The sequence below is a fragment of the Brassica napus genome, chromosome C9 (assembly GCF_020379485.1).
Source record: "Brassica napus cultivar Da-Ae chromosome C9, Da-Ae, whole genome shotgun sequence".
NCBI classification, from domain to species: domain Eukaryota; kingdom Viridiplantae; phylum Streptophyta; class Magnoliopsida; order Brassicales; family Brassicaceae; genus Brassica; species Brassica napus.
The window spans coordinates 8,952,872-8,972,662 of NC_063452.1; the positions used below are offsets into that span (position 1 = coordinate 8,952,872).

The 19,791-nt window shown below is 35.1% G+C and overlaps 3 protein-coding genes across 3 annotated transcripts; 1 reads left to right on the forward strand and 2 right to left on the reverse strand.

Annotated features, from left to right (window-relative positions):
- Window positions 1–7,191: 7,191 nt before the first annotated feature.
- On the reverse strand, window positions 7,192–8,894 carry LOC125592880. Its single transcript, XM_048768460.1, has 7 exons — window positions 8,639–8,894; window positions 8,502–8,549; window positions 8,258–8,368; window positions 8,070–8,172; window positions 7,703–8,003; window positions 7,570–7,624; window positions 7,192–7,478 (listed from the first exon to the last, which is right to left on the reverse strand). The coding sequence occupies exons 1-7, from the start codon at window positions 8,768–8,770 to the stop codon at window positions 7,410–7,412; spliced, it is 819 nt and encodes a 272-aa protein (XP_048624417.1). The 5' UTR covers window positions 8,771–8,894; the 3' UTR covers window positions 7,192–7,409.
- Window positions 8,895–11,131: 2,237 nt separating this feature from the next.
- Window positions 11,132–14,244, reverse strand: LOC106356217 (proline-rich receptor-like protein kinase PERK4). Its single transcript, XM_013796010.3, has 9 exons — window positions 14,087–14,244; window positions 13,304–13,911; window positions 12,676–13,227; window positions 12,499–12,585; window positions 12,324–12,394; window positions 12,157–12,233; window positions 11,915–12,059; window positions 11,656–11,817; window positions 11,132–11,571 (listed from the first exon to the last, which is right to left on the reverse strand). The coding sequence occupies exons 2-9, from the start codon at window positions 13,842–13,844 to the stop codon at window positions 11,329–11,331; spliced, it is 1,878 nt and encodes a 625-aa protein (XP_013651464.1). The 5' UTR covers window positions 13,845–13,911; window positions 14,087–14,244; the 3' UTR covers window positions 11,132–11,328.
- Window positions 14,245–15,563: 1,319 nt separating this feature from the next.
- On the forward strand, window positions 15,564–17,390 carry LOC106357804 (cytochrome P450 71B2-like). Its single transcript, XM_013797504.3, has 2 exons — window positions 15,564–16,539; window positions 16,635–17,390. The coding sequence occupies exons 1-2, from the start codon at window positions 15,643–15,645 to the stop codon at window positions 17,244–17,246; spliced, it is 1,509 nt and encodes a 502-aa protein (XP_013652958.1). The 5' UTR covers window positions 15,564–15,642; the 3' UTR covers window positions 17,247–17,390.
- Window positions 17,391–19,791: the final 2,401 nt, after the last annotated feature.

The following is a 19,791-nucleotide window of genomic DNA, read 5'->3' on the forward strand; positions in this document are numbered from 1 at the left end:
TAAATTAAATAAATAACTAAATAGTAAATAAATAAAATAAATTTGAATCACTAAGAGCATGATTATTGGAGGGTTATTAGGGTGGGGTTCTTAGCAGAATATAAAAATCCGTCTCTTAACTTTTAACTGAAAAGCTAAGAACCGGTTCTTAAATAGAGTTTTAAAAACCGGTTATTAACTTTTTTAGTTAAAAGTTAAGAGACGGATTCTTATATTCCGTTAAGAACCTCATTCTAAGAACCCCCAATAATCATGCTCTATTGCGGTTTCCAAAACCAGTTTCTGCAGGAAATTTACGGGTGGGCCCCACTTTTTCTTTAAAAAACGGTCACCAAAGTTGCGAATTAAGTATCGATATTGGGCCAGTTTTTGCATTGTTTGCGGGTCCCACCGACACGTGGCGGTCCGCGATTGGTTCAATTTTTTTTTTTAGGAGAAAAAAAAAATCAAAAAAAAAAAAAAATTTAAGGACCCCAAAAATAGTTTCAAGGATAATGATGGTCTAATATCCTGCTCCCTCCGTTCTTATTAGGCTAGATACACCTAGAGCAACAAAACCACATTTATTAGGCTTCTCTTCGAAAATAAATGTAAGTTGAAGCAGAAGAACGCGATGCAGGGAGTGCCACATCTCGACAATGCTCTTCCGATCCTGCAAATGAACAAACAATTAATCTACCACCAGGACCAACTGGCCTAACAATGATGACCAACCAAGGACTGTTGTCAGCTCCAAAATGCCTCCTCGGAGAAACATCGATTGAGGAGTACCGCAGAGCACACCCGAGAAGTCAGAGAGGATGAGGAAACACCCACAACAGACGAAGCACATTATCACCAAGAGCGGCGAGGACCGGGAAGGCAAGGAAGAACAACCAGCGGAAAGACAAAGGACATGTCATAGGCCATTCGCCTCAACCAGAACCCGAGAGTCACACACGAAATCACAGCAGCGCCAACAACCACACAGCCACCAGAACTACCACGCTTGTGCCTCCGGAGACAACCTTCGAAGTCGTCCTCTGCCGGAGAAAGAGAGAGCCACTATCACTCGACACTGAGTGACATCAAAGAGGCTCGGAAACAGACCAACCATGCAGAGAAAGAAACCCTAGGCACCAAGGACACCAGATCTGGACGGAGGAGCCACGAATCACCTCCCCCCCACCCCCGGCTTCCTCTCACCGCCGGCGACAGAGTAGATCGGGAATGGAGAAAACTTTGGTCCATCACGCTCCGAAACCCTAAGAACCGACAGCACGACAGCACACCACCACACCCCTCGTCTGGACTCCATAACTTCACCAGATAAACGACGGAGCTTAAACGACAAAGCATTTCTAGCCCAGAGCACTCAATTTCAGAGCCGAAGACATAGAAGGAAAGAAAAAAGGCCTCCAACAACGGGGCGTCGCCGGAGCAAACGGAGAAGAAAGAGGCGAGGTCGAGAGAAGGTTCCCGATCCTTTTGGTTAAAAAATTTCTCTGAAATTTATTCTCTAAAGTTGCTGTAGAACAGAGTTCGCTCGATATTAATAGTTTCAAAAGACAAAAACATAACTAAACTATATAATATATTTACCAGGCTAATAGTTTTAGAACAATATTATAAAATTTTATACAATATATAACTAGGTTGCATGGAAACTCGGATGAAAGTCCGTTTCACGTTTCAGAAACATTTCGAAATAGGAATCTCTCGGAAACTCGTGGAAACTCATTAAAAACTTGTTTCTTGAAAATCTCAATTTGGAAACTCAATAGAAACTTACGTTTCTACTTTGAAAACTTGTGATTCTGTTTTGAAAACGTGAAGAAAACTTTTTAAATAAATTTTGTAAATTGTATCTTTATTTTAAGTTAAGCTACTTAATAAGTATTGGATATCTGCTATTTTAAAAATTTAATACGATTTTTATGTTTAACTATTACTTGTTTCATTTTCATACACATAACATAAAATTGTTACTTGTTTATTTTTATTCTTAGATAGACCAAACATAATAAAATATTGTACTCACATGTTAATAATATATATATATATATATATATACATGCATATAATTATAAACGTTTCCAAAACGTTTTCATTCCAAAAAAATTAAAACCATGTTTCCACATTTCGTTTTTGCGTATCCGTTTCCGATTTCATGCAACCTAGATAACTCATATATATATACATATACTAAATGTACTATTTAAATATATCCTTGTTTTGTATATTGTTCGAGAACTCACTAGGCGTAACGCGTGCGGTTGAGTAAGGCCTAGCGCCGAATTAATTAATCAGAGATTACACGAAGATTAATTAGAGAGTAGTTTTATAGATTTTTATCAGTTTTTTTGGTCTATATATTAATAATGTGCACTTTAAAAATTAGGATAAATGAACTGAAAATACAAATTTAGCCTTGTCTTCTGAGTTTTTCCCTAGCGAATTCTCTACAACTTGAAGCCGATTTTTTCCGTGATTTTGCTAATATTTCTTTTAATTCTTGCAAGTTCTGATCAAAATATATCTAATCTAACACACGCATATCATTTGAAACTTAAAATCTTCAAAAACAGTGAGTTTTTTTATTTTCCGATTTACTGGCCGAGTAACACCAATCCGCCACAGTGCTAGCCCGAATCACGCTTTTCCAGCGAAAAACCGGTCGCCTATCCCGCGTATTCAAACAGGGAAATATAACAAAATAAAGTTATAGTATGCACAACAAACTTAAATTTTCAAGTATTCAACAAACATAAAAATGAAGAACAAAACTTAGGTTCATTCATAGGGTTGGTAAAATTTACCCCACCTTTTATAACCAACTAAAATGTCATGTAGGACTAGCTGAAAAAGGTAATAAAATTTAAAAATAAAAGGCTGAAAAGAACAACACGAAGTTAACGCCGTCTGCGAAACCTGAAACTCTAAAAATCTGAAATCTAAACTCTAAACCAAAAACCTAAACTTTAAACCCCAAATCCTAAATCCTAAACTCTAAATCTTAAATTCTAAACCCAAATCGTAAACCCAAAACCCAAAACTCTCTAAACCATAAACCCTAAATCTTAAAGTATAATCCTAAATCCTAAACCCTAAACCCTAAATCCTAAATACTACCCTAAATCCTAAACACTAAACCCATCACTTGATTAGGGTTCGGGTTTAGTTTTTAAGGTTTAGAGTTTAAGATCGATGGTTTATGGTTTATGGTTTTGGGTTTAGGATTTAGTATTTAGGGTTTATGGTTTAGAGTTTTGGGTTTAGGGTTTATGATTTATGATTTATGGTTTAGGATTTAGTATTTAGAGTTTTGAGTTTAGGGTTTAGAGTTTAGATTTAGGGTTAAGGTTTAGAGTTTAGGGTTTAAGGTTTAGAGTTTAGGGTTTTGAGTTTAAATTTTAGATTTTTTGAGTTTCGGGTTTTGCAGACGTCATTAACGTCGGTATTGTTTTTTCTCAGATTTTTTTTTTTTGATTTTGTTACTTTTTTTTAACTAATCCTATATGGCATTTTGGTTGGCTATAAAAGTTGACTCAGGGTGAACTCAAGTATTGTTCAAAAATTAACTAATCAACCACGCTAAACGCTTTTTCGCTAGAATAGCCGTTTGTTATAAATAAAAAAAATCCCTCTATCGCTCTTTTTTTTATTTTTCAAATATAAATGTAGCCGTTTTTGCCTTTGGCATTTGCGTTTGCAATTTAACCTCTAAAGAAACGAAATTGGTTTAAATATAAGGACGCCTGCATGCAAATAAACAAACGTTTAATAAGGTGCTTTAATGGTTTAATAAGTAATCACCGATTTACGACGCTACCTTTAGCATTTTGGATCCGTACTGTATTATACGGTCCGTATCCAACACAGCAAAAGGGCCAACCACAAAGAAAGAACAAAAAAGAATCAAGATCCGATTGGGTTGAGCTATCTTTATCCTTTTCTCTTTTTGTTTCTTATTAGTTACGTTTTTAACATGTAGTTTGACCGGTTTGCTTTCTAGATAACTTATCGTCGACTTATTCTACATATTTCTATCAATGCTTTTGAGATTCGACCCCGTAATCTGTCACGACATAAGTGTAATGGACGTATACACTAATCCAATGGACGTATGCACTAGTGGACCTACTTTTTACAGTTGTTGGCCCATACTATTTTTAAAATTTTCTAGTATGTTAAAAAAAAGGGGGTCTTCAAACATAGATGTAATGTTTTATAGAAACATTTTTATAATAGGACTGAAAAAGCTAATATTAAGATATACTAAGTCACTAATATTTTCAGTTCACACAAAATTAGATTGAAAACTACTTAGACTAAACCATTTTTAAATCCTAATGGATATTTAAGTTAATTCTTGCAAGATTATTCTTTATTGATTATAAAAAAACTCTTTAGTAGTTCATGATATAAGATATCGTAAACATAAAAATAAACACCTTAAACTTAATTAAAAAAGAAGAGAAACACCAAAAACTTATTTAGATGCAAAAAGGAAAATCATAATCCTAATTTTAAATCCGTATCTCATATCTGTACTTCACTATTCGATTTGGAGTTTGTCCTCAAGCTTCGATTTTGGTATTCCATCAACTTCCACATTTTGTGTTTAAAGTTTCAAACTCGTTGGTGTTTTAATTCTTGCAAGGTATTCCTCTATCAACTTCCACATTTTGGTATTCCTCTATCAACTTCAATCTTTTCCTTTTTTTTCTCCTCCGCGTAAATCTTTAGTAAAACACCTTGTATGCATTCTTATATTTTAGTTTCTAGAACTTTTGAGATCATTGACGTTCTATCTTTAACATCATCGATTCTATTCCTTGAAAGATTGAAAAAGAATTTTCATGACCATGTGAACTATCTATCAAACCCTTTTGTGCTAAAAAAATTGCAAGTCGTGTCTCTCGGTGTGGTTGACATAGTCAATGATAGAAAATTCTACGAAAGAAACAATAGTTGAAACATTTGCTGATTTTGCGTTTTGTGACCCTTATTGCTTCATTACTGCAATTTCTAACATCAATATTATATGTGTTGAATCTGAGTTTGGTTGGCTTAGATAAAGAGAAACAGATTAGATGGATTTTTTTGTTGATCCGAAGAGAGTGAGATTATAGAGTGTGTGAACAAAGTAGAAACTAGTCGACACTCGTTGGAGTTAGCCGGAAAGTACAAGTCGACGAAAAAGAGTAATTAAACCCTAATTTCTAGTCGTTGTCTATGTGTTCAAGTCTGGATCTTCTCCCTTTGCTCTCATTTCCCTTTTATACACAAACCCCCTCCTCTCCTTGCCATAAGTTGGTTTTCCCTAACGAGTTGGGTCGGGATTAACGGGCCGAGTGATTGGGCCGAGCCTTCGTCGTTGCTTTAATTGTTGAGCTATGAAGCCGAGCTGGCGTTGCAGAGCTCGCGGCTCCTGGGTTGTAGTGCCAGGCAATTGAGCCGGTCTCATGACGCCTAATTAAGCCTGGTTGAGCCTACTATTTTTTTTTCTACATCGTACATATCATTACTAGAATGAAGGTTTAGTACATGATTAGATGCACTACAATTTGCTTGAAAACCAATCTGAAAGTCGGGTTGAGCCGACTTAGTGGGCCGAGTTATTTATTTAATGGTCTTTGTGGAGAGATGCAATCTATTTCCAACGGTGAAAACCAATCTGAAAGTCCCCTCAATTCACTTGTGAAGACGCAGTCGATCTCGGTGAATTTGTGTGAGTGGTTGTGGAAAATGAAGAACTCGGTTGAAAGTGGTTCGAACGGAATCATCCACTTAGTGGGACTCACGTGGATTAGTTGTGACACGTGTGTTTGTCAATCACTCGGCGGGACTCATGCTAGTAAACTGTGACAATCGTGGTTGTCAGTTGCTCGTCGAAACTCGTACGAGTAAACAGTGACAAGCATGGTTGTCAGTTGCTCGACGGGGCTTATGCGAACAAATTGTGACAAACGTTGCATGTTATTTACTCGGCAATGCGTATGTGAGTAAACTGTGACAAATGTTGCTTGTCTCTTTTCTCATCTTTCAGTTCTGACCCTTAGTAATCAACAACAGTATTAAAACCAACACAATGAAGTATATATAAATAGCTCGACTTGTGTAAGAAATCAAAAGTAAAATACAAGAACGAAAACTATAAACCCTAACCTTGAGTGATTGGAATGAAATCGAAACTGTCTATAGAACATTTTCATATATGATCTCGAATTAAATTCTACAAATCGTTTTTCAAGAGGAAAACAATCGCTTTTGGAAGAGATGAAATGGTTCGATCTTCGTATATAATCTTGATTCGTCTTTTCAACACCCAAATTTGTTAGATATGTATAGTTTTCTTAAAATAATATATGAAAAAAGGATTACCATCGTGGTATTTGGGGTTTTTTTACATAATTTAGGCATCAATATTTTTTGCATAATTGCTTTTGACCTAAGAGCTCCGAGTTAGTTACTTGTGTGCTAAGTTATTTACTGTCTTTAATTTCATGACCGGATGGTACGTTATCTCTCTTACTTTCTTGTTTCGGAATCACTTTCATCTTCAAGGATCACTTCAAATGGGATTGATTTCCACTTTCTTGAACGATTGTGTGATTCTTCTTCCAATCGCTGTCACATTCTACTTCACATGGTGGTTCATTCATTTCTTCTCTCCCAATCTATTAACCCATCTCGGAATCAATATGTTCGGACTTGGGTTTTTTGACATCCATCACATTCATCTTCCTGGTTGGTGTATTCATGTCCTCATGGCTTAGAGCTTCACTTCTCAGCATTGGAGAATGGTCTATCAAGAAAATGCCCCTCATCAGCTACATCTACTCCGCTTCTAAACAAATCAGCAGAGCTATCTCACCAGGTCAAACCCAGAGAAAACAAAAAGTAAACAAAAACTCCTAATCTTTTTTTTTTCAGCAACAACTAATCTTTAGTTACCCTTTTTCTCCTTTTTTTATAATCAGAACAAAGCTCAGGTGCATTCAAGGAGGTAGCGATTATCAGGCATCACATTTGGGAGAATACGCTTTTGGGTTCATTACATCCACTGTGATTCTTCGAAGCCGTGCTAATACAATAATGTTGGGAAAGTTTTGAAATCCTAATGATATTGAAAGATTCATAGAGTTTGGATGTGTTTAAGCCTTTTATTAGTCTAGACACTAATTAACAAAGAGAACATATAAAAGGTTGGATTTGAAAGAGATATTTTAATATTTTAAAAGTAAAACAATTTCATATATTATTGTTTTTTGTTATCAAATGATGGGATAGGTTGAGAGACGCATGGATTCTCATGAATATAGAAAAAGAACAATTGAATCTCTCGGAAGCAGCCTTAGCAACTTTAAAACTCTCTAACTCCTACTAAAGAATGTATGTATCAATAATGCCTCTCTGTGTAAACGTCAAGAGAGTGCAGAACAGAGAGAGTTGTACGCCTCAACACAGAGCTTAAACTTCTCTTGAGCCTCTGCCTGCAATTTCCACCACATTAACCCAAAACAATCTGTCACACACAACTTGAGAAAACCTATAACAATCCCAATCTTTGTTCAAAAAGCATACCTTAGAAGGCCCCTGGTTCGTATCCGGATGCCATTTCTTAGCTGATGAACGGTAGCTGCAAGAAAAAAACAAGAAAAAACTTTACTGAATACACTCTTGTCAGATTTTTATTGGATTCACTTGGAAGACTTACGCTTTCTTAACATCTTCTAGTTTGAGGGGACCAGTAAGAGGTAGACCAAGAGCATTCCTATCAGACTGAGACCCAACCATCAAAGGCTCATCGCAAGACTCATTGTTGTTCCAGGTTTTGCTCCTTTGAGACTGAGTTGTCCAGCTCCATCCTTCTCTCCATTGAAACCCCGATGACGCCGAGTCCCTCGAATACGAGGACTTCTGAGATTGGCCCGTCCATGCTTCTCTCCATTTCTTCTCAAATTTATTAGTAGCATCAGCTTCAAAATCGTCGTCGGTGTTTCCTTCTCTGTGCCACCCTAATATATACAAACAAACTTGTGTGATGTGTGATGCTAAGAAGAAGAGAAGAAAGAAACTCTCACGTTTAGTTTTCTTGTCACGAGGCTTCTTTCCCCGGCCAGGTGGAGACTTTTTCTTCATATGCCTATCTCGGATAAGCGGATTTGGACCAATGTTCCACTCATTCTACACGTTATAAGACAAGACAAGCTTGAGAAAACCAGACCTTTTAAGTATTGAAGCTATCAAGAAAGTAAGAAAGATATTTAACCTGAAGGGGATCGTTAAGTCCACTGTGGAAGAGAAGCTTGTCTACAGTCTTTTTAGCACAAGTGCGACGCCCCTTCTCCTTAACGGTACATGTGAACCTTACAGACGAGTTCTGGGATCAACACGTTTTGAACATACACAGATCAACTCATCTCTTCTAACGAAAGTTCACAAATTTGCAATACCCATTTGGTTGTAATGAACAAATCATCCGATCAAATAGTTTGACAACATTTCACACGCACCTTTGAAGATTCAGAAGTTGTGCCACCACCACCCTTGGAACCTCTATCCTGCGGGAAAAAAAAATAAAGAATCGAACATCTAATTACAGTTTTCTGAGGAACGAACCAGATTCAGAATTCTCGAGATAAGATCTTACGGAACCGAAGTGTTTCCTCGATTTCTCAGACAGGACACTGGTCGAATGAAATGGAGCGAGAATGGTTTTCGTAGCCGCCGAAGGTGATGAAAATGAGCTTTTCAGCGAGAGGAGGGTTCTCCATCTTAGCATAGTGAGATTTGGGAACAAGAGCGAAATTGAGAAATCACGAATTTGAGGATTCTTATGCAATTTGACGAAGAAGACGAGCGGAGAGAGGGTGAGACTCTAGGCCTGGGCATTTTAACTTGGACCCGAAGACCCGAACCGGAACCGATCCAAAAATACCCGACCCGGAACCGGACCGAAAATTTACAAATACCTTTTAAGTCTAAATTTTTTTTATCCGAAAGAACCGGAACCGAAAAGGAACCGATCCGAATAGACCTAGATCCGAAAAAAACCGACCCGAATAGACCCAATCCGATAAAAACCGATTTGTACCCGACTTAAAAACATGTATATCTAAAACTACGATGTTTTCTGTTCTATTTTATATATATTATTGGGCAAATCTCCAAAATGTATCACAAAAATAGCACTCTAAAACTAAAATGACCAAAATAGCACCTTTCTAAGTTTATCCTTTGAAAATTTTAATTTTTTTATTTTTCAAAATTTGAAATCTTATCCCCAAAACCTCATTTCTCAACTCTAAACCCTAAACCCTAAACTCTAAACTCTAAACCCTAAACCCTAAACCCTAAATTCTAAACCCTAAACCCTAAACCCTAAACCCTAAACCCTAATCTATAAACCCTAAACCCTAAACTCTAAACCATAAACCCTAAACCCTAAATCCTAAACCCCACCCTTTAACTCTAAACCCTAAGTTTGTGATTTTTGATAAAACATTAAGTGCTATTTTTGTGATTTTTGACCTTGAGTGCTAGTTTGGGAACAAAAACTTGATTTAGTACTATTTTTGTCTTTTTCTCTATATTATTTTATGATTTAGTTAAAATATCTTTTGTTAACAACATTTGTTATTATTTGTTAATATTTTTAAAGTAATATAAAGCTTTAAAATGTAAAATTTAGAGTTTTAAAATATTTTATTTTAATTATTAATAGTTTCATTTAAGTTGTTTAGTAAAATTTTAGATATATATGACAAATATTCAACTAAAGTTGATGGAATTGGGTATATCATGTCATTTTCAGATCCTAAATACCTGAACCCGACCCGGATCTGATATGGACCCGAAAAATTACGGATATTTTATGGTTATTTTAATTATAGACCCGAACCGACCCGGACCCGAGAAGAACCGACCCAAACCCGAACCGAAAATTTCTAAGTACCTATTAGGTCTAAATATTTAGGACCCGAAAAGACCCGGACTCGAAAAGAACCGGCTCGAACCCGATCCGAAGACCCGAACGGCTAGGCCTAGGTGAGAGAAGGGTCGAGGAATGAAATGAGATGGAAAAGGGTTTTTGACCGGTCCGGTATAACCGGGACCCGATGTATACTCTGGTTCGGTCACTGCTTCCCAACTCCATTCAATTTTCATTATCATGACTACTAGGCCTCGGTTACTTATTATTAGGGTTGGGATCAAATTTTCCGGGTTTTGGGGTTCAGCTTCTTAAGCTCATTTCGAGTTTTATATATAATCGAGTAAAATTAATAACATTTCAGGTTCGAAATGTCATTTCAAATCACATGTAAAAAACTGTTTTGGAACCGAACTTAGTTCAGATTCAAATAATGTCCATCAGGTTTTGCCTTGCCATCTCCGGCGATGTCCAATATCCATGAGACCGAATCACCGTAATTTACGTAATTCACGGAAGACATTTAACATGGCATTTTCACGATTAAATAATATTTCATTCTTGCCACCAGATTTTTTACTCCTATTTCTGCCCTTATGATATTACTAGCCATTATGGAAGAGTCGAATCCGCCAATCATACTTTTCCAGCTATGTAGTAGCTCTTGTCACAATAGGGGTTCCTAAGGCTGGACTTGTCCTAAAATAGCCATAGTGTTGATTGCTCTAACTTCTTTTTGAGGAAGTGCATCAAGTGCTTAAGGAATTTTGGGATATCATGCCCCACAAATTAGTTGCCAAGTGTGCTCTAACAGGGTACTCTACCACAAGATCGAGTTACAACTCAGAGCTCGGGTAGTTTTACAAATCATATCAAAATAAATATGAATTAAATTTTAAATACTTATTTTGAGTACTAATTCAAATCTTCGAATATTTGTTCGGATTCGGGTTTTCAGATTTTCAAAAATTTTGGGTATACAGATTCGGATGATAGCCAATGCCCAAGTACCGTCCTACAAGATTCTTTTCATGTATTTTTACAAATCGGACAGGGTAAGGATTGATCCTCATGTCAGATTTGGGTTACAGGTCTTTGACCAAACATAATTATCACATGAAAAAACTTGTAAGAATAAAGTGGTAAGTTCCAAAAGCTTGTAGCTTTTTTATTAACAATACTGGAGATTAAAAAATCCAAAAATCAAGCAGTTGTTATATGTTCATGTCTGAGAATTGAATAAAATCTCTATAGAAATGAAACATATAATATATCTGTCTGAGAAACATTCTAAACATTACAATAACATTGCTTTTTAGCTTACATGCTTCTACTCTCAGAACCTCAAAATCCTTTATTCATATTATCCCAAGAAAATCAATCTACCACTGGTCGTTTCAAAAGAGATTTCATTTAGGAGCATTAGGACTTTTAATCTCTTTAGAATCATTGTTAGATGATCCTTCACCTTCACTGCTTTGGAAGTCTTGGGTCGACAAAGCTATCTGTCTGAATTTCTTCATATCTGCATTGTAAGATGTCTGGCTATAATCTGAGCTTGTTCCTGATGTCCCGTAAATGTTACTATGTCCCGGCTTCACACCTTCATATAAAACATCTAGTGACACTTCTCCTTCTAACGCTCTTACAATCTGAAAGAAAACAAAACATAACATTTTTTTTGTTATTATCTGAAAACAAAAGGAATCCATTTTGATGTTATACTATTGGTTCACCTGGCTCATCTTTGGGCGTTTACGTCCAGAATGGCGAATGCTAGCAGCAGCACAAGTCACCATTCGAGCCATTTCTTGCGGGTTGTAGTTGCCTTCAAGCCTTACATCTGCGAGCTCATTAAAGTTTCCATCTTCTAGCGCGCGAACCATGATAGGACGAGCCTATATTTGTAGTAAAGTGCAATCAGTAGTACCCGTAAAAAAGGCAAAAGCATATACCAACGTTTGTAAGTAGGAAAAATGAAAAAAACATATATACCCAGTCTACTAAGGTGTCGTCCATGGTACTGTTACTATCGACCGGTCTTTTCCCAGTGATTAGTTCTAACAACATGACACCGTACGAGAAAACATCGGACTTCTCAGTTAATTTACCGCTCGATGCATATTCTGGAGCTAGATATCTACACATGTTTGTGCAGAGAAGTAAATTGGTCACTCTACAAAGGTTATGCTTCTTGAGTAGTATGAAAAATCTTATCTAGTGAAAAAAACGCTTACCCGAAAGTTCCCATCACACGAGTAGATACATGAGTGTAGTTATCAGAAGTTAACTTGGCCAATCCAAAATCAGCCACCTGAAAAAAGACAAATGCTTAAAGTCACCAGCTATAGTGATTTTGTATCAACATAAACTGAAGCTGAATGCAGCCACTAGTTTATCACACCATTGCATCAAAGTTGAAGTCCAAGAGAATGTTTGCAGACTTGATGTCACGGTGAATGATCCGAGGATGGCCTATGACGATTTCTCAGCCCAAAATGAATTACTAGTCAGAAATTTTTTTCACTTTTTTTGCAACATTGGTTGAGATATGAGATTGGTGTAATGTTGAAACTCACAGTCTTCATGAAGATAAGCGAGTCCTTTCGCAGAACCTAATGCGATACGCATCCTGGTGGAGAAATCCATTACTGGAAGATTCTTCCCTGTAATAATAATAACAACCAACAAAGGTTAAAAAGTCTTGAATCTATAGACTACATAAAACATTGTGTTGTAAGTTTGAAGTGTCTAACCATGAAGATGATATTCCAAAGTATTGTTAGGAACAAATTCATAAACCAACATTCTCTGCCCATCAGCAATACAATATCCAACCAAAGAAACAAGATATCGATGATGCACACGGCTAATGATATCAACCTCAGCTTGAAACTCTCTTTCTCCTTGTCCGCTACCCGATTTCAAACTCTTAACCGCGACTTCTTTCCCACTAGGCAACACACCTTTATGCACATACCCAAATCCTCCCTGTCCCAAAAGGTTAGAATCCACAAAGCCTCCTGTTGCAGCCGCGAGCTCTTGGTAAGTAAAAGTGCTTTTGTTGAATCCGAGGGCTAGAGTAGGTGGAGGAGGAGGTAAAACCGGGCGTGCTGGTCCTGAGTACAAGGAAGAATTATCTCCGCTTGCAGGCATCCGTGGAGGAGGAGGAGGCGGTGATGGTCCACTGCCTCCCCAACCACCAGAAGGTTGTTGGTTTTGGCCTTGTGAATTTAGGTGCCAATTTGGATAATTCTGTGAAGCATTGTTGCTGTTGTTGTTGTTTCCATAGTATTGATATTGATTTCCTGAGAAATATGTAAAATGGTGAAACTTTTGATGCAGCAACAGACGTACGTATATGTGTGTAGTAAATGGTTTTACCTTTCATGGATTCAGCGTCGAAGGAATCATCTTTTCTCTTCCTTCTGCGTCTAAGACACACAATAATAAGCACGATCATCAATAGTCCAGCTCCAGCTAATACACCTATAATGATCGCCGTATTCGTATTAATACCTCCTCCCCCTCCTCCACCGCTAGTGCCGCTACCTCCACCACTAGTACTGCTGCCACCTCCACTAGAGGGAGAATTATTCGAGCGAGAGCTACCATTATCTCCAGATGGTGACGTTCTACTACCACCATTATCTCCACCCCTAGATGGAGGAGAAGGAGGGGAGCCACGTGACGGTGGAGACTCATTGCCGCCGCCATTTCCTCCACCACCCTGTGATGCCGGTGGAGGAGGAGAGTTATTGCTGGAAACCGGGGGAGAAGGAGCTTGTGGAGCTGGTGGTGAGGTGGAATCAGGAGGAGGAGGTGATGAGCCTTCTTGAGTAGGAGGAGGAGGAGATGGAGACGGTGGAGACGGAGAAGAGCTTGAATTTGACGGTGGGGGAGCAGATTCTGGGGAAGAAGCCATTGGAGAAGAAGAAGAAACCTCTAAAATACAAACTCTCTATCTTCTCTCCCTTAATCACTCAAATTGTCTAAGAACAACAAACAACAAACAACAAAACGTAGATACACAAATCATTTATCAGATGGTGTTATTTGACCATGATTTCTTGTGTTATTATATTTGTCAGATAACTAACAATTAACAGCAAACAGAGTAATGCTAAGATTGTTAGATTTAATACAAAACTAGCAAGAGATTAGTACCTTAGAGAAAAAGATTAAGGGGAGAGTGCAAGAATAGAGAGAGAAAGAAACATTTTGGTAAGAAAATGATTATAGAAAGTAAGTAAAGAGATGAGATTTGCTCAGTCTTCATCCCGACAAACATGCCTCTTCTCTCTCTGTGTCTTAATAACTGTTTTTCTGTTAGTTAGTTGCATCGGTCTTATTTTTTTCATTTTGAGTCCATGATATTAGGAGCTAAAGATGTTGATTCAATTCCACGTAAATCCATGCATTATTTGTTTGTTAGTTGCATCCATTGAATTAACTCATCTTTTGTTTTATTTAAAGCTTTAAATTTAAATGGTTAATCCATTTTTTTAAATTATTTTACATTGATCAAAGTTTGTTTGAGTGTTGTTATAATAGAAATGAGATAATATATTATTTTACATATATTTTATGTTTTAAATAATAACCCACAAAAAATGTAATCCTAATATTAACAATAATCTGATTTACCATATAAACAAATATTATATGTAGTACCAATTTTAAAATTTTATTTATATCAAATAAATAAATATTAATTTATTTTAATATTTTACTTATATAAAATAAATAAATATTAACTTATTTTTATATTCCAATATAAATAATATCAGCTGATATTATATGATGAACATAGCATAATACAAAAAAATGTTTAAATAATGAAACCATTTAGATAAATAAATTATATAAAGTAACGTGTGATTCATAAATATAAGAGGAGTAAATATTATGTAGAATTGATGAATCACATGTTGGAATCAATAATTATGATGCGCCGTTAGAATTTTAATGAGAACATAAAGCAACAAAAGTCCTTGTAACAACACGAATGTTCAAAAGTCCTTCATGTGTACTGTGTAGATCATCTTCAGTTATTGGATATTTGACCTTTAATAAAGAGTATAGTTTCATTTCAAACACACAATGACACAAAAAGTAATAAACCAAAATAGGGTAAAAATTAGTAATGTTCTTGTTTTAATAATATAGACAGGAATCTGTGATTGGTTTGCAAAATTTGGGTAGTTAAGTTGTTATTTATGTATGCAAACTATGCTACACATCTAACCCCAGGTTAAAAATTATAAAAATGCTAGGTTGAAAACTAGACATACATCTTAATTCTTTACATGGTGCATGTGCAATCAGAATTAACGACTAATCAAACCAGACCGGTTTTATGACAAAGTGATTGGATTTTTAATAATCGAACAAAAGAAGCCATGCCTCGTAGGTAACTAATAGTTCAATATACCAGTGCCATGACATACAATCAATCGATCTAACAGAAGTCTATCAGAATACGTAACTATTGGAGTGTTGGACCACAAGCCTATTAGACTTAATTTTGTCACACTTATAATTCCGAAGAAGATTTTATCCTCAAATGTAACAACTTTGTAACACAATTTTCAACAACTTAATTCAGGAGAGGTAACGTATCGGGAAAGTCATCTATCGAGCCCTTCACTATATATACAAGTCTCTTTGGAATTGTACACTCACCTCTCAAGAAACATAGCTTAAAAAGAGAAAATTTGAAAATGGCGATCTTGCTCTCTTTGTTTTTGGTTTTGCTTCTTACTCTTGTATCATCAATCTTTCTTAAGAAGTTACAAAACTCAAAACTCAATCTTCCTCCTAGCCCCTCAAGTCTTCCTCTCATTGGAAACTTGCATCATGTTGCAGGGTTGCCTCACAGATGTTTTCATAAGCTATCAATCAAATATGGACCGGTGATGCTTCTTCGACTTGGCTTTGTTCCGGTGGTTGTGATCTCATCCAGTGAAGCAGCTGAAGCGGTTCTAAGAACTCATGACTTGGAATGTTGCAGCCGACCAAAGACGTTCGGGACAAGAAAACTCTCTTACGGCTTTAAAGACATCTCCTTTTCTCCATACGGTGCTTATTGGCGGGAAATGCGAAAAATCGCGGTTATTGAGCTTTTTAGCCTTAAGAAGGTTCAATCTTTTAGGTACATTAGAGAGGAAGAGGTCGACTTCGTGGTAAAGAATCTGACGGAATCTTGCTTGAAACAATCTTCCGTGGATTTAAGCAAAACCTTCTTCTCCCTCACCGCAAGCATCATCGGTAGAGTAGCTTTAGGACAGAACTTCCACGAGAGCGGCTTCATTATTGATCAAGAAAGGATCAAAACGCTTGTTACGGACGCAGTGGAAGCTCTAGGGACTTTCACTTTCTCTGACATCTTCCAGGGCGGAGTCGGAAGATTCGTAGACTTGCTGTTTCAACGACACAAGAAGATCAACAAAATCTTTAAAGAGCTTGATGCTTTTTATCAGCATGTGATTGATGATCACTTGAAGCCAGAAGGAAGGAAAAATCTGGATATCGTTTCCTTGATGTTGGATATGATCGATAAACCCGAAAATGCAGATTCTTTCAAACTCAATATGGATAATCTCAAGGCAATCCTCATGGTAAGAAGCCCATCAAATCATGGTTTTGTTTCACATCTTATATTAAACCACAACTATATAGAATTAGATTTTAATGTTTGTTATGTGATCTTCAGAATGTGTTTCTTGGCGGGATAGATACAAGCTCTATAATAATGATTTGGGCGATGACAGAACTTGTTAGAAACCCTAGAGTGATGAAGAAAGCTCAGGAAAATATTCGAACCATCCTTGGGGCCAAAAGGGAAAGAATAACTGAAGATGATCTATACAAAGTTGATTACTTAAAGCTCATAATCAAGGAAACATTCAGATTGCATCCACCAGTTCCATTTATCGTCCCAAGGGAAACAATGTCTCACATCAAGATCAAAGGCTACGATATTCCCCCGAGAACGCAAATCCAAATTAATGTATGGACAATCGGACGTGACCCCAAGCGTTGGACCGACCCTGAAGATTTCATCCCTGAACGGTTTACTAATAGTTCTGTAGATTTCAGAGGACAACATTTTGACCTATTACCTTTTGGTTCTGGTCGAAGGATGTGTCCCGCGATGTCAATGGCGGTTGCTACTGTGGAACTAGGTTTGATGAATTTGCTTTACTTCTTCGACTGGGGATTGCCAAATGGGATGGAAATTGGAGAAATTGACATGGAAGAATTTGGCAATCTCACCATTATCAAGAAACTACCTCTTCAACTTGTACCCCTCCGACGTTACTGATGTGGAGTCTAAAAGGCTTGACAGCATGGCAAGATCATTAGTAAGGAACGTAAGGTTCTTATAGATATTGTTGCGTTATGTAATAATTGATGTTTGAACGATACTATATCAAGAAATAATAAAGTTCAGTGTTTTATTTAGAAATAATAATTGATTTTTCATTTAGGCTGTAACTAGTAACTGTTAAAAGGAATATAAGGAATACGAAGGAAATGAATGAAAAGAAATAAAACAATAGGAAAATCTATTCCTCGCCTAATTTGATAAGAAATAATTGTAGTCTAATATTCATTAAATTTTAAGGAATGTGAAAGAACCATAAGAAACAAATATCTATCTATTTTATTAAAGTAGAAGTATTTTAACCTTTTGTTTGGCAACATAGATAGTAGTTAAAAAAAATAGTGATGTTTGGAAACATGAATAGCAGTAAGTTAGAAAAAAAAATAATGGGCTTATGCTATTAAAAAATTGGAAAACCATTACATTATGTTAAAAAGTAATGAGCTTATCTTAATTGATATACATATTCAAATTAAAATAATAATTTAAATTGATTTATATCAAAAATTCATTCAAAAATTGATTTTTGCTAACATATTTTCCAATAACCATTATAAAAATGTTTTCAATATATATAAAAAAAATACAATACAAAGCCAAATTTCAAACACCAACTTAAATAATGGGTTTTATATTTCACATAGAAATTTGAAAAATAATATGTGTGATTATTTATATGATTGGACGTACAAAATATTATTAATTATAAGATTACTTATTTGATGGTACGTATAAAATACGATTAATTATATGATAACACATATTTTTGTAACCTATGACACATATAGGATATATAATAGTGATTAGGAGTGGGCGTTCGGGTTTGTTTTCGGGTCTATTTGGGATTTCGTGTTCGGTTCAGATCTTTGAGAATTCGGTTCGGATTTGGATAACCAATTTAAATTATTTAAAAAATATTAAAATTTATTATATGCCTTAATTTTTAAAAAATCTATAAACAATAGAATATATTACATATAAATTTGAATAACATATGCCAGAGTACCTAACTTAACATATAACTTGGTTTGGTTTAAATATTTGGATAGAGAATTAATAATTATTTAAGTATTTTTGGAGTTTTGTGTATATTTTAACTATTTTAGATCTTTACGTTTGATTATTTGTATATATTTTCAAGTATTTAAATGAATTTAATTAAAAGTTTCATATATATTCTGGATGTTTTATATATATTAAATATAAAAATAATTAATATATATAAATATAAAAATCAATTTTGGATTCCCAAAATACTTCGGTTCAGATCGGATTAGGTTTCAGTTCTTCAAATACAAATTTTTTGAATAATTCAGATATTTAATCAATTTCGGTTCGGATTTGGTACTACTTATTCGGATTGAGATTGATTCGGTTCTTCGAATTTGAGTTTTTTTCCAACCCTAAGTAGTGACATAAAAAAAAATAGTATCATATTTTTAAAAAAATTTAACCGCGCGAGCGCGCTGATCAAAATCTAGTTCCTTTTGAATTGTAAGGAATGATAAAAAATTCACCATTCTCATTCATTCCCTTAGTCACCATTTAGAGCCTTATAGTTTTGGAAAACGAGTCAATTAACATCATTTTAAGTGACTTTTCCGTGAGATTACAAAAAAGAGGCGGCAGGCAGAGGGCAAGAAGGGGGATGTGGATGTGCCCCTTCCTAATCTTGTTGTTTTTTTCATAATAGTTAGTTTAAATTTTATTTAAATACATATAAACCAAGCATTAGTTATAAGAAAATTATTATAAGCCTCATACCAAAAATAGAATTGACATCCGCCTTCCATTTGAAGGTGTAGAGAGAAGGAACAACATATATCTTCATTGATCTGATGGAATATGGTAGTGAGTAAAGAATATGTAACCAGTTCAAGAACATAGGTTGGTACATCAATTATTTATAATAAAACTAAAATGTGACATAATATAATATATATATATATATATATATACTATTATTTGTGAAGTGATTTAGCTTATTTGTCATGATTTTCATGATTTTCATGATTTTAGATAATTTTTCTTATTTGTCATGTTTTAATTATGTTTAATCTGAGTCATTAATTTATTAATAGTTTTTAGTTGACTCCATAATTTATTAATTTAAATAATATAACTGTAAAATATGTAATTAGATATATAATTACTTTGATTTTACTTATTTTTCATGTTTTCCATGAATTTAGTCAATTTTACTTATTTGTTATATTTTTATTGGTTTTAGCTTAGTCATTGATTTATTAATAATTTTTAGCTGAATCACTAATTTATTAATTTAAAAGAATATATGTAATGAATTTTATATATAATTAAAAACGAATTTTGATTTAATAATATTTAAATTTATATGTTATATTAAAATTCTTATTTTCTTATTTGTCATATTTTATTAGGTTTTAAGCTTTTATATAGGCTATTGATTTATTAGTAGTTTCTAACTGAGTATTTATTAATTTTCACAAAACCCGTAATGAAT